Source organism: Cnephaeus nilssonii, assembly GCF_951640355.1.
Source record: "Cnephaeus nilssonii genome assembly, chromosome: 2".
Taxonomy (NCBI): domain Eukaryota; kingdom Metazoa; phylum Chordata; class Mammalia; order Chiroptera; family Vespertilionidae; genus Cnephaeus; species Cnephaeus nilssonii.
In genome coordinates, this window is record NC_137073.1 from 73,789,455 (window position 1) to 73,805,307 (window position 15,853).

The 15,853-nt window shown below is 41.2% G+C and overlaps 1 protein-coding gene across 1 annotated transcript in view; it reads left to right on the plus strand.

The window, feature by feature from the left end:
* TBCA (tubulin folding cofactor A) overlaps positions 1 to 10,116 on the plus strand; it is a 65,311-nt gene extending 55,195 nt beyond the window's left edge. Inside the window, exons 3-4 of the mRNA XM_079780115.1 lie at positions 7,424 to 7,510; positions 9,552 to 10,116. Coding sequence (XP_079636241.1) covers positions 7,424 to 7,510; positions 9,552 to 9,632 — 168 coding nt within the window. The 3' untranslated portion in view covers positions 9,633 to 10,116. The remainder of the gene's footprint in view (positions 1 to 7,423; positions 7,511 to 9,551) is intronic.
* Positions 10,117 to 15,853: the final 5,737 nt, after the last annotated feature.

The window sequence follows — 15,853 nt, forward strand, 5'->3', positions numbered from 1 at the left end:
TGAAGAGTTGTAATCTGGTATGGTCTCACACTGACCACTGGGTACACTGGCTCTTGGATCTCCAAGGAGGTGCAAGGTCAGCCACTGCCTGGGGCCGCCCAGCAGGAGCTACAGAGAGAACTGCAGATTCCTCCTCTTTGTATTGGGTTTGAAAATGCCCAGATGAGGCCCAGCTGTGTAGCAAGGCAGGCTGCTGCTGCTGCTGCCTGTTTGACAGGTTTTAGGCTGAGAAAGGACAAACCATTCATGTGCAAAAGCCTCTGCACACAGCTTGGGTGGGGTTGTAAATTGGGTGGGGTGGGGTCTCAGGTAATCTCCTGGGCAGAGCAAACAGCAATAGCTGCCAGTCAGCCCTGCACCAGAGAGGTCCCAGTGCCGGAAAAATGACTGCTGCGAGCACCTCCGTCTGAAAGAAAGCTGCCCTCCCATTCCTGTCCTGATGCCAGACAGTCCAGTTTCTCCCTGTATGTGTCTGGGTCCCCCAGAGTCTTGCCCAGAACTGGAGTTCAGAGCAAGTGGGAACTTGTATCTCCCTCCCTAGTAAGAAAGCAGCACACCCGGGTGCCAGCCCGTTTTGTGCCTCCGCACCTCCTACCAGTCTCATTGCGCTTTCTTCTTTACCTCTAGTTGTAGAACTTCCACTCAGCCAGCTTTCCTGCGATTCTGGATGATAGTTGTTTTGTAATTTTGATGTGGTTGTGAGAGGCAGCAAGTACAGGTGTTTACCTATGCTGCCATCTTGGTTCTCTCTCCATCTGTTTTTCAGTCAAGAGTATCTTTGTGTGTTTTTTCCCCATAACACATCACAAATTTATTATTGCACACTATGTAGTTGAAAGTCTGGACACAGTATAACTGGATTTTCTGCTCAGGGTCTCATTTGGCAAAATCAAGATGTCAGTCAGAGGTGCCATAGTGGTCTAGGTCTCAGAGCTCTGTGGTTATTGGTAGAATTGAGTTCCTTGTGATTGTAGAACTGTGGTCCTCGTTGTCTAGTTAACTGTCAGTCAGGGACTGCTCTCAGTTTCTAGAGTTGGCTCTTGGATCCTGGCCACATGACCCCTCCATCTCACCAACAGAGAACCTCCCTTGTATAAAATCTCTCTCACTTTTAAATGTCTCTGACTTCTTTTTCCAGTTAGAGTATCTTTATATCATTTCCCATCAACTTTATTGGAGTACTAGAGGCCCGGTGCACTAAATTCGTGCACGGGGGGGGGGGGGGGGGCAAGAGCGGGGGTGTCCCTTCGCCCAGCCTGCACCCTCTCCAATCTGGGACCCCTTGAGGGCAGTCAGACATCCCCCTCACAATCCAGGATTGCTGGCTCCCAACCACTCGCCTGCCTGCCTGCCTGATTGTCCCTAACCACTTCTGCCTGCCAGCCTGATCACCCCCTAACCATTCCCCTGCCAGCCTGATTGATGGCTAACTGCTCCCCTGCTGGCCCGATTGCCCCTAACTCCCCTCCCCTGCCAGCCTAGTTGCCCCTAACTGCCCTCCCCTACTGGCCCAGTCACCCCCAACTGCCCTCCCCTGCAGGCCCAGTCACCCCCAACTGCCCTCCCCTGCTGGCCCAGTCACCCCCAACTGCCCTCCCCTGCAGGCCCGGTCCCCCCCAACTGCCCTTCCATGCAGGCCTGGTCCCCCCCAACTGCCCTCCCCTGCAGGCCTGGTCACTCCCAACTGCCTCCCCTGCAGGCCTGATCCCCCTAACTGCCCTCCCCTCCCGGCCTGGTCCTCCCCAACTGCCCTCCCCTGCCGGCGTGATTCCCCCCCAACTGCCCTCCCCTGCCAGCCCGGTCCCCCCCAACTGCCCTCCCCTGCAGGCCTGGTCCCCCTCAACTGGCCTCCCCTGCAGGCCTGGTCACCCCTAACTGCCTCCCCTGCTGGCCATCTTGTAGTGGCCATCTTGTGTCCACATGGGGGCAGTCATCTTGTGCGTTGGAGTGACAGTCAATTTGCATAGTACTCTTTTATTAGATAGGATAGTTAACTGATTAAAATTGTATATATTTAAGGTGGGCAGCCTGATTATTTGATATACATGTACATTGTGAAATATTCACCACATTCAAGCTACTTAACAAATACATCATCTCACATAGTTGCTATTTTCTTTCTTTTGTTGTCAGATGGATTTCTTGACATGTTTATTAGTACACTAGGGGCCCAGTGCATGAATTTGTGCACCTTGAAAGGAACTATGGGCCATGAGGCTGCGGTGGGCACAGGGGCGGGTCTCTGCCCATCCTCCTCGCCCCCTCCCAACCCCCCCACCTCAGCCCCTGATCCCCTGTCTGCCAGCAGCCCCGTTCCCACCACTGGCCCCACTCGCACCCACTGATGGCGCAGAACAATTGGGTCCAGCGCGAGCAGCAGGTGCAAGCAGGGCCGGCGCTGTCAGCGGGTGCGAGTGGTGGCTGCTGCCCCAGTCGCCCCTCAGGAGCAGGAGGAGGTGGCAAAGCCCTCAGGGGCAGTCGGGGCCAGCAGCGGGTGCTAGTGGCACCTCCAGCACCGGCTGCGGGTGCGAGCTTCGGCTCCAGTGCCGTCAGTGTGTGCGAGCAACGGTTGTCAGCCTTGATTGCCCCTCAGGAGCAGGGGGAGGTGGAGAAGCCCTGAGGGGCGATCAGGGCTGGCAGCCACCGCTCACACCTGCTGATGGTGCTTAGCGATCGGGGCCAGCACTGGCACCAGCAGCGGGTGCAAGGGGGCCGGCGCCAGCAGCAGGTGTGAGCACCAGGCAGGACCGGGGCACGGGAGCAAAGAATTTTCAGTAAACACCAGAGGCTCGCCCCGATGACAGTGACTGGAGCCCCGCTTTGGTCTGGCGCCCCTGCTCACCTGCTCCACCATCCCACCACGGCCGGCACTGCCTGGTGGTCAGCGCACATCATAGCTACCAGTTGTTTGGTTGTTCCTCTGTTCGGTCTATTTGCATATTAGGGTTTTATATATATACTAGAGGCCCGGTGCACGAAATTCGTGCACGGGGGGGGGGTGTCCCTCAGCCCAGCCTGTACCCTCTCCACTCTGGGACTCCTGGAGGGATGTCCGACTGCCCGTTTAGGCCCGGTCCCGGTGGGATCGGGCCTAAACGGGCAGTCGGACATCCCTCACAATCCAGGACTGCTGGCTCCCAACTGCTTGCCTGCCTGCCTTCCTGATTGCCCCTAACCGCTTCTGCCTGCCAGCCTGATCACCCCCTAACCACTCTGCTGCCAGCCTGTTTGCCCCCAACTTCCCTCCTCTGCTGGCCTGGTCACCCCTAACTGCCCTCTCCTGCAGGGTTGATCACCTCCAACTGCCCTCCCTTGCAGGCCTGGTCCTTCTCAACTGCCCTCCCTTGCAGGCCAGGTGCCTCCCAACTGCCCTCTCCTGCTGGCCATCTTGTGGTGGCCATCTTGTGTCCACATGGGGGCAGGATCTTTGACCACATGGGGGCAGCTATATTGTGTGTTGCAGTGATGATCAATCTGTATATTACTCTTTTATTAGATAGGATAGAGGCCTGGTACAGGGGTGGGGCCAGCTGGTTTGCCCTGAAGGGCGTCCCGGATCAGGTGGGAGTTCCCTTGGGGCGTGGGGCGGCCTGAGTGAGGGGCCTGTGGTGGTTTGCAGGCCGGCCACGCCCCCTGGCAACCCAAGCAGAGGCCCTGGTATCTGGAATTTATTTATCTTCTACAATTGAAACTTTGTAGCCAGGAGCAGAGCTAAGCCTGGGGCTCCCTCCAAGGCCGGCAGCCATTTGTGTTGGGGTTATAATTGAAACTTTGTTGCCTTAAGTGGGTGGGCCCGGCCAGGGTGTGCGGAAAGCTTTGCTTTCCCTGTTGCCGGGGGCAACCCTGGCCTGCTCTCTCAAGCTCCATTCTGCCGCCATTTGTTTCAATTTGTTTACTTTCTATAATTGAAACTTTGTAGCTTGAGTGGAGGCTTAGGCCTGGCAAGGGCAGGTGGAAAGCTTGGCTTCCTCTGTTACCTAGGAAACCTTGCTCTCTGTGGCTGTAGCCATCTTGGTTTGGGTTAATTTGCATGCTCGCTCTGATTGGATGGTGGGTGTGGCTTGTGGGCATGGCTTGTGGGTGTGTCGGAGGTATGGTCAATTTGCATATTTGTCTATTATTAGGTAGGCTAGATAGATAGATTACCATTTCACCACCATATAAAAGGAAAGACTTAACCATTGTTCAGTAATCTCTTCACTTATTTACAGTTCAGTTTGGCAAACTTAGTGCAGTTACCATTGGTTCCAGAAGCAGCCAGTATGCAATATTAAAGTGTCTATAGATTATCATAGGTATAGCCAACCCTGGGTGAGTGATCTGGATCATTAAAGAAGCTAGAAACCTTATCCCAATCAAGTAGTAGCAAAAGAACTTAACCTTAGCCAGATTGTTTCATAGAACACTTCTTTCTGGAAAACAAAAAAAGATCTGCTGATTAGGGCTTTCTTTTTCCAATTTATATGTGTTTGATTTTAAAAGAAATTGATCAGATTTTAGTTCAGTGTTTATTCATTGTTATAATCTGAGCCTTGCTAAGCTTCCCATAACTTTCATTTTATCTGAATAACTTCCGCAAAAAAATTATAATTTGTTTTAAAAACAAGACATTAGTAGGACTGCATCCTGTTGTGTTCCCTGAGGGTTCCTTGTACCTCCCAATCTATGTCAAGATCCTGACTTAACTCCAATCTTGTCATACTCAGCATTAGAATAAACTGACAGTTTATTCAGATATTTTCAACAGAGGCGCCATTCATTTGAGTGACTTCCTCCCAAAGGGAACACTTTGAAAGGTAATACTCATTTAGCTTAGTGAAGGTGTTTTGAGGGTGTCTTTACTATATAATCATACCTTATATACTGTCTTTTAAAATTATTTCTGACAGTTGTAATTCATTGTTATAAGGTAAAGTATAAGATTTATGGCCTTGCTAGAAATGTGGTTTATAGACTCCAAATCATTGTCATCACTTTACTGGAAGCCTTTGGCTCCCTGTGGCATGTTCTTATAGAAGCAATGTCAAATGTTTGTTTTCGTGTTTATGCTCCTATCCTGGATTGGAAAATGGAGACCTTCTCTTTTTCATCTTTGTATCCACTGTACCTGGTGTTCTACAGCTATATAGGCTGCTTAATGAATGAATTGGAGCTGGTGTACAGGAAAGACTGAACTTTGTCCTCACATAGGTCAGACTCCTATTTTCATAAACTGTTCGATGATGCTTGCTCTGTAAGAATGGATAAAATAATAATGAGTAGAAGTTATTTTGGATAGCATTGTTTAAAGTTTATTTCAGTGACAACTTACTAAAGCTTTTAAAAAGTTTACAAATATACATTTTGGCTTATCATATGTTTGACCTAATTCTATTTGTGTCATCCTGTTTAATTTCTATAAACTATTCTCAAGGGAAGTCCATGGGGGAGGAAATATGAATGGCTTACCTAATGAAATGTGCCGGCCACTGATTTTTTTCACATGTATTCAAACTAACCAGATAAAAATAATTTAGTGACAGCAATTAAACATCTAAGCATATTATGCTTAGCTGTGAAGTAAAGTAACGATTCTGCATTTGAAATTTTTAACCTGTGCCTTATTAGTAAAAGAATTACAAGTTCAGCAATAAATTTTCTCTGAGAAAATGTGGACAGAGCATCTGCGTATATTATAATTCTGAATTTTTTTACAGTGTTAGCTATGACAGAACTGTTGGTTGGGGAAAGGAAGGAAGGTACTGGGACTTCTTAAAGTTTCTGTTAAATATAGTATGATTACCATTAAATTGTCTTTTTTATTTTATATGAGCTAGGTAATAAAGCTTCTTAGTAAAAGTTCAGATTTTGTACGCATTAAACCAAAGTTATTTGATCAAACATGAGTTTTTGTCCTTTTTTGTTGTTGTTATTAATTCTTATCCACAGATATTTTTCCATTGATTTTTAGAGAGAGTGGGAGGGAGAGAGGTGGAGAGAGAGAAGCATTGATGTGAGAGAGAGACATGGATTGGTTGCCTCCTTCATGCTCCGACTGGGGCTGAGGATCAAACCTGCAACCTAGGTACATCGGCTTGACCAAAATAGAACCCATGACCCTTCGGTGTGCCGGCCAATGCTCTAACCCAGTGGTTTTCAACCTTTCTAATGCCACGACCCTTTAATACAGTTCCTCATGTTGTGGTGACCCCCAACCATAAATTTTCGATCGTAATGTAAATATCTGTGTTTTCCGATGGTCTTAACAGGTTGAGAACCGCTGCTGTAGAGCCTAAGACCATCGGAAAACACAGATATTTACATTACGATTCATTAACAGTAGCAAAATTACAGTTACTAAGTAGCAGCGAAAATAATTTTATGGTTGGGGGTCACCACAACATGAGGAACTGTATTAAAGGGTCGCAGCATTAGAAAGGTTGAGAACCACTGCTCTAACCACTGAGAAACACCAGCCAGGGCCAAACATGAATTTTTGGAAATAAATACTTAAAAGATCTGTGTCTCTTTCTGAGAATAGTTTAAGGAAATGTAGTTTCTTCCCCACCTTAGGTAAAAGACTTACTTGAGGTCCAACATCTGAAACTAACTTAATTACCCTCTTATTGATTAGGTTTCCCAGTCATTGATTTGGGTTTTGTTTTTATGATTTTATATGTTACCGTCCAGATTTGAATGATTTGAAGTCCAGAAATATCTGCTGGGATAAATATTCCTGTGTTTAATTCTGTAGTGTCTGTCTTCAGGAGGAATAGGCAGAAGTTCAGATTCAAAGGGTTGCCAGGTTGGTAATTTGGCTCAAACTACATGGGGAGAATAATCTGTCTCCTAAAATGAAGCACAAGGATAAGTAATAACTTTTTATGCATGATAAGCATCAAAAATATGAACCTGCTGGTCTTTGCTTTTCATTTTTCTTTACCTCTGTCTTTCAGTGAGAACCTCCTGCAGTGTGCACACAATGTGATCAATAACTCAATAACTTTTTTCATGCAGTAATTATCTCCATGTGATATTATCTGAACACTGTTTTTCTTTATTACTCAAAAGATGCAGGAGATATTTATATAACCAGCTGATCCCATTTTGGATAAAGGTGCTTCATGACAGCAGGAGAAATAGTCTATTTTAAATAGCCTTTTAAAATAAATGTTCTGTGGAAAGCTTTTCTAGTTAATTTTCACTTAGCACAAAAAGGTGATTACCAAAAAGGTTTAGATCTATAACTTGTATTTTATATATTTTACAGTATGATAGTCATTCTAACTTCTAATAAACACAATTTAAATTAAAATATTGAACTGTTTTACATATCCATAATTTTTTTCTGATTTCTCTAAATCACTTTAGACATTTACAGAGGTGTTAGCTAAACACATACGTTTTATTATTTCTGCATGTCTCACAGATATTCTTATTATAGGCAGAGATCCTGCAAGAGTCCCGGATGATGATCCCAGATTGCCAGCGCAGGTTGGAAGCTGCATATACTGATCTTCTGCAGATATTAGTAAGTAAAGACTTCTCTGTCTTTTGTTTAAATTTTTTTTCAATCTAATATATAAAAGGCCAAAATGTTAAATATTTTTACACTGAAAACTAGCTGGTGACATATTTTGTTCACTTACCCCTGTGTACCAGTATATTTTAAAATAATTAATGGAGTGTAAATTGTGTTTAAGTTATGCCTCCAGTAAAAGTACTATGTATAGTATGTTTATTCTGCTTATTTAAACTTAAATAAATATATTTGACTTAACATGTTAGGTATTCATGGTACTAATAATGTACCCCAGCATCTTGAATTATTTGGTTTTAATACATGAATATCTTTTTTTACACATTGTTTGAAATTTTAGAAGATCCAAATATTTCAAATGAATTTGGACCATAATAAAAAGGATCTGGAATTCTTTCAGATTGAAACCTTAATTAATTTAAGTGGGGGAAAAAACCTATAATATAGGCAGTCCTCTCATACTAACTTGGAGGTGGATAACACTATTAAACTTGCTTTATAAATGTCTTGTGATACAGTGGCAGAGTCATTTTATAAACAATTCTATGAATAATTAAGTCATCTTATTTCCTTCCTAACAGAGATTAAAGTATAATACTACATACAAGCCAGTTGTTACTATTGTTTGATGATAATTTGATGAATTCTAACATTTACTAATCTCATTTTATATTTATATTTCTTGAGCTAATATTAATTACTAGCTACACAGCTGTCTCTTGACTCATAGTTGTTCTCTGTATAACAAAAATTATGTGAGGCTTTTTCAGGATGATCATATGTATTCTTTGAAAGAATGAGATTTGTTTTCCCACCAAATAGTATTAGGACTAAATCTGTAGAAAGAGAGAGAGAGAAATGTTCACATTTTACTTTAATTTTGACATAGGGCATATTTACCTGTAGGAACCTTTTAAAGGCAGGATAACTTTCCTTAACAGCCAAAAATGAAGCTAAGATTTTGAAATAAAAGTAGATGAAAGCAGGAAATAATTACTCTATTAAAATATACCCAGAGACAGAAGCACCATCTGTATTTCCTAACAATTTAAATGACTTTTTTCATTCATGAATCTAGTAGCTGAGAAAGTAATAGAAAATGCTTGAAAAAAAAATAGTTTTGTCCTTGGAAGATGTATTTGTGGATATATTCAACAATATCTCTCCCCTCAAAGAGCTTATATTTACTGAGAGAGAACAAAGACATGTTTAGATATAATATAGAGGTTTAAGGAATTCTGTGCTATACTAGTAGTCTGAATTAAGAAATTTTTACTCCTTTTGCTTTGTTTTATATTAAATAAACACACACTTTACTCCCTCTGCTCTGTAACTTGTATAGCTCCATCTTTTATTGACCTGACATGAATTACTGACCATAGCTTTATTTATGTATTAAAAACCAAGCAAAATTTCCTAAGCATAATAACTTACGTAATATTATTTCATTTATTTTTTACCAGTAAAGGTTTTCTGTATAAAGTATCAAGGAAAATTTTAGTCTTTATATATCAGAAAATGAAAGATGTTAGTATTTTGTTTCCTTGTAGTAGGGTATATAATGCTCATTAATAAGCAGGCATTTCAGTTTTCTAATTCAAAGATTGTACTTAACTCTGGTGTGACACCAGTAGTCTTTGTCACTGTGAATAGTTAGTTGAAGGGTTATTTTGTTTTAAATTTTATTGTATATGTAACGTTAACAAATCATCATTTTTAACTTTTAGTCCATGACTAATAATAATCCCTTTTGTATTGTGATGTGTTAACAAAGTAAAAATAAATTTTTTTAAATTTTTCTTAAATTTTTATTCACTTAATGTCAATAGCTTTACATGTTTTTCACTTATGATATGAGAATACACAGTGAGACCAAACCAAACCTATTTCCATTGTTACCTGTAAGAAAAGCGTGGGATCCTTTTTCTTTTAATTTTCGAGCTGTTTACATGGATGGTTTGTAATATTTGAGTAAAAATAAAGTACTAAAGTTTTAAAAAGATAAACTTCCTTTCATTATATTTCATTTCAGGAGAATGAAAAAGAATTGGAAGAAGCTGAGGAATATAAAGAAGCACGTTTAGTACTGGATTCAGTGAAGTTAGAGGTCTGAAGCTTTTTTGTACAGGGTGCTTTTTTGCAATTAATCCTGGGATTCATTCCACAATTTATTAGTTTTGACCACTGCTGTGTGTTCAAGTAGGATGAGAATGTGATTCTTTTTATGCAGTTGCATATATTTTTCTTTGCCTAATTTAATGTGTCAAATAAATGAATTCGTCTAATAAAATTGTTTATTTTATACTTTTTTACAAAATATTTTAATTAACCTTTCATTATTAAATCACAGACTTTTTTGACACAATTAAAATCTGTTCGGTTGCTTCATAAGCGTGGCTTGAGTTAAAAACAGGTATCGGTACCATTTTATTTTTTTAGACAAAAATCCAAAAAAAATTTTTTTTGGAATTTTATTATTTTTATTCACTGTTGTACCTATAATAGCAATGCCTGGCATAGGGAAAAGAAGTAAAAATAATACATATTTGAAAAATAAATAATACATATTTGGTGAATAAATGCATGAACTAACATCAGTATTGAGTCTTGATTTTCTTCCACATAAAAATCTAAATTTTAACAGTTGATTCTGAATAGGGTATATCTCCCTAATAAGAAAAGAAAGAACCTCTCTATGGATGAGGCCTCACATATTTATGCCTTCAAAGCCTAACAGTTTCATTATTATAAACTAACAGGAAACATTTAAATTTCTTCCAGAAAGACAAATTTACACAGAAAACACCAACCATTCAAATAAGATTCCTATGAACAATAAAGAATTGAATTGTATTTTAAAGGAATAATAATAATTGCCCATTGGTTTTCTGGGAAATGTTTAATGGCTCTTCAAGGTGGGAGAGGAAACTCTCAGTTGTAGCTTTTGCTGATTTTTGTAGTATAAATTCCATGTGAGTGATTTTAAGCTACTAACGTGACATCACTGAACACAGAGTTGGGAAGATAGGAGCCAGGTCCAAAATACACTGGCCATAGCTAAACCTGGATTATTTTTGATTAATTGGAAAAGGGCATTGCTTTATCACAAGGTGTTTTTTTTGTTTGTTTGTTTTTTTCAGTAGTATTATAAGCCCATTACCTAACCATTGGAGTTTATTTTCTAAAAATATATGACAACTCATTTAGTTTTCTTCTATTTTTAGAAAATGTGTATGAGCTTATATCACAAGCCTAACATGAGCAGCTATCTAATGAACCAAAATAGTAATAATAGCATTTAAACTTTAATAATTGAAAAAATAACAAACTTGAATTTTTGCAACTATAAAATACATAATTAGAGTATGGTTGGTCTGATTTTGGAAGTTGCAAATGATCACTAGAAATCAAAACATGTACTGGATATGTCAAAAAGATTAGAGAAGGGGAAAATAATACTGTTCTTTCCTAGTGCTATTTATAAAGGCTACTCTTGTTTTAAAACACAGAATGTAACATTTTTAAAATCTTTATACGTGCAGAAAATTACATCATCAGAGAGTAACATACATGAGAAGCATTTCTAAATTGATGTCATCGTCTTAAAACATATTATATGCTATTTTAAAAGTACTTGAGTAGGGGCTAAGAGTGAGGAAATAAAAATTATAATTACAATATAAAATTTTATACTGAGGTTCAATATTAGAGATTTTAGTACCAGGAGACTTGAAAATATTTTGTAAATGGAATTACTAATCACCAGGACAGGTTGGCTTTATTTTTTTTATTTTTTTATTTTTTTTTTTGTATACTTAGTTCTCCAAATATGATATCATTTAAAGAAAGCATTTGAGGTGTTTTTTAATGAAATGTAAAACATTTCATTTCAATCTTTTGCTAAATATATAAATACTAGAGGCCTGGTGCATGAAATTTGTGCACAGGTGGGGTCCTTAGGCCTGGACGGTGATCAGGGCCAATTGGGGCCTTCTGGCTGCCAGCCTGGGCCTTCCTGCCAGCTGCTGGCTGGGGCCTGCCAGATAGGGGGGAGGGACGACGGGAGTTTGGCTGGCCGTGGGGAGGGACCAGGGCAGGTTGACTGGCCACGGGAGGTTGGCTGTGGGAGCGCACTGACCACCAGGGGGGCAGCTCCTGCATTGAGCATCTGCCCCCTGGTGGTCAGTGTGCATCATAGTGACCAGTCATTCTGGTCGTTCTGGTGTTCTGGTCGCTTAGGCTTTTATATATATAGATTGTATGTATTCATAGCAAATGGTTTCCTGACTGACCAATTAAAGCTTTAAGAGAACATATCATTAGATATAGATATAGATATGGACATCCCTAAAAACAAGAGAAAAATAATATTGAAAGAAGTTTTATAGCGAGGACCTGAATCTTGTTTAATGGGAAAAATTATTTTCTTGCCAAAAAGAAAGGTAGATTAAAAAATGTGTGTGTGTGTGTGTGTGTGTGTGTGTGTATATATCTTTAGACAATTCCTATCTCAACTATAGATTTTATACTGGATCTCTCTTCAGGTATTGATGAGAAGCAGCAAAAAGCTTACCATTCTGTGAAGGATTATTCCTGGGAATTTCTGACACATTCTGCTTACATTTTTATGGCCAAGAGGCACATTAAATTAAGAACAGTTGTAAGTAATTCAGCATTAACTTGTTTTTAAGCTTTTATTAAAACCCTACACCTGAGTAACAATAGGTAGAAATTTCCAAAAGTAATGTTGCCTTTTCTCCCTGCTGCCAACACCTGACCCCCAACCAACATATAGCAGTTACTAAATAAATATTTGTAGAATAAATGAAAAGCAAGAATATCTCTAACTTCTGGAGTGAGAGAAAGAATGCTATTAAGGATTCCATCACATCCCAAACATCATACAGAGCTTTTCAAACTGTTTAGATCACAAACCTCACTAAGAAACATTTTCCGTTGTGACCCAATACATACATATGGGGTCTATATATACATGAAACAGAGTATCTTAATATGTACAATTTCTCAGATGTTTTTTATCCTGTTCCTTTTTTTAAATAGTGATCATGACCACCTGCTGTTGGGTTGTGAAAAACACTACCCTGATATAATAATATAAAAAGATTATTTTTATAAAAATTCTCTCCATCTATAAAACTTCTAAGGTGTAAGAGCAGTTGTGTAAGTGAATGTGCACAAAGTTATACACATTGTTGGTATAAAGTGTCATGGTAAAGTATAATCACTTAACATTTGTTAGGTGTCCTTAGTCCTTGCTCAGATAATACAGTGGCTTCTGTAGAACAGATAGGCAAAACAAAGACATACAAGTGATAGAACCAAGTAGTAAGCCCAACTTTTTTCTATAGTTTTCAGTACAGCAAAGGGCACATTATTTCTAAGAAAGTTTATAGATAAATAAATAGAAACATAACGTGTGGAATGTGTAAAGTCACCAAATCTAGACTAGTTTTAATGCTATTAAGTTCTAGAATTTCACTTGGACATTCTTGGCTAAAGGGGATTCAGTTCTAGTAAAATCAAAGTACTTCCCCAAAGTCCTGGACAGCAGGTTTCCGGCTGGGCTTTTAGGACATTTGCATTCTGGAGAGGTATTCACATCCTAAGAACTAGGTTATCCATCCTTATTCCTATTTTGTTCCAGGTGATAAGTATGAAAAAGTTCCTTGGGAAGGAATGGGATGAGTAATGAAAGATGGTTAAAACATTATATCATAACTAGAGGCCCAGTGCGTGAAATTCGTGCACGAGTAAAGTTCCTAGTGGCTGTCAGCCGGGGCCTCCCCCAGCTGCCAGCTCCCGGCCGAAGCCTTCCTTCATTCCACGCCCCCCCCCAATGGTCAGCGTACGTCACAGCGAGCACTCGAACTCCCAGTCGGTTGAACTCCCGAGGGGACACTGCATATTAGGCTTTTATACACACACACACACACACACACACACACACACACACACACACACGGCCTCGTGCACGAAATTCGTGCCCGGGGGCGGTCCCCTCAGCCCAGCCTGCACCCTCTCCAATCTGGGACCCCTCAGGGGATGTCTGACCGCCGGTTTAGGCCCGATCCCAGGGATTGGGCCTAAACCGGCAGTCAGACATCCTCTCACAATCCTGGACCGCTGGCTCCTAATCACTCACCTGCCTGCCTGCCTGGTCGCCCTCAACTGCCCTCCCACCAGCCTAGTCGCCCCTCATGGCCCCCCCGCTGGCCTGGTTGCCCCCAACTGCCCCCCCTGCCGGCCTGGGCACCCCTAACTTCCCCCCCCCCCCCCCGCCGCCAGCCTGGTCGCCTCTTACTGCTCCCCCCACCCCTGGCCGGCCTGGTCACCTCCAACTGCCCCCCCTGCCAGCCTGGTCGCCCCTCATGACGCCCCCCCCCCACCCGCTGGCCTGGTCACCCCACGCAGCCTGCTTGTTCAGTCATTTGGTCGTCCCTAACCCCCCTGCCAGCCTGGTCACCCCACGCAGCCTGCTTGTTCAGTCATTTGGTCGTCCCTCACTAATCCCCCCGAAGGCCTGGCTGTAGGCAGCCGTCTTTGTGAGGGCATGACCATCAATTTGCATATTACCTCTTTATTATATAGGGTAGACTAGAGGCCCAGTGCACGAAAATTCATGCACTTAGGGGGGGGGGTCCTCAGCCCAGCCTGTGCCCTCTCGCAGTCCAGGAGCCCTCAGGGGATGTCCGACTGATGGCTTAGGCCCGCTCCCCAGAGGGAGCAAGCCTAAGCCGTCAGTCAGACATCCTTAGCACTGCCACAGAGGCAGGAAATGCTCCCACCACTGCCGCTGCACTCACCAGCCGTCAGCCCAGCTTCTAGCTGAGTGGTGCTCCCCTTGTGGCAGCGCACTGACCATCAGGGGCAGCTCCTGCATTGAGTGTCTGCCCCCTGTTGGTCAGTGCACCTCATAGTGACCAGTCGTTCCACTGTTTGATCAATTTGCATATTACCCTTATATAGGTTGTTCATTTAACATTTCTCAACTTTCTGGTCAGGAACATTCAAAGCCTAATATTTAAAAACTGTCTCTATGCTTATACCTGTGTATTGAATCATTTCCAAATTGAGCAGTCAAACCTGGTTAATCTAAATTACTTTGCAAACTTCATTACATTACTTGGCTTTTTAAAAATTCTATCAAATTTAATAAGGACATATTCTACAGCTGGTTATCTTAAATCTTATTATTTGGTCATTTAGATAAACCAAGGACAGATTAATCCTTTGATGGCAAGTCAAGGCTTTAAATGTCAGTGTAAACTTGACATGCATGTGAGCAAGAGCTGTTAAGCATTTGGCATGAAAGGGTTAACCAGATAATTTAGTCCTTGATAATCTTTTGAGTGCTTTAGTTGGAAAGAAATTGAATGCTTTAGAAATGGTGCATTATGAAATAAGTTAAAAGTATTAGTGTACTTGAAATTTTCAAGAGTGCTTTATATAAATCTACATTGCACTCCACTGTTAGTCTTAATGCTCTTATAGTATGAGAGGTATTTGTTCATGTATTGGACTGTTGCACAAAAAGGTAAAATTAATTTGTGTTACAGTAGATCTGCACCTTTGTTTTGTGCTTTCTGTTGACTGCTGGATAGTTGACAAGGTACTATCATGTCACAAGAGGTTAATATTTTTAATGCACAAAGAGTCCTTTAAAATTAATCAGGAAAAGTCCCCACTATATAAAAATATAGACAAAGCATAGAAATACTCAGTTCATAAATGAAGAAATGCAAACGGGTAGTTTTTTAATGTTTCACCTCAGTAGTAATCAAATTTAAATTTCAAAAAACGCAAAATTTTTATTTTTTAATTTATTGATTTGAGAGAGCAAAACATTGATTTGTTCTACCCATTTATGCATTCATTGGTTGATTCTTGTATGTGCCCTTAATGGGGATTATACCCACAACCTTGGCATATCAGGATGATGCTCCAAGCAACTGAACTATCTGGCCAGGGCATGAAGCAAAATTTTTAAAGATGAGTACCTATTGGCTATGTGATAAGGTACTAATCAATAAAATTCAAGGATAAAAACGAAAATATTGGAAAAGGTATTATTTTCATATGCAGTTGATAAGATATATATCAGGAAAACATGAGTCAGTCATCCTTACAATAATTAGAAGCAATGAAGAAATTAAAGTTGGTACTTGTAAATGAATATATAGAATTGTTATGGGTTGAATTATGTCCCCCCAAAAGATATGTTGAAATCCCCACCCCCACTACTGCGGAATATGACCTTATTTGGAAATAGGGTCCTTGCAGATGTTGGTTAAGATGAGGTCCTGCTAGAGTAAG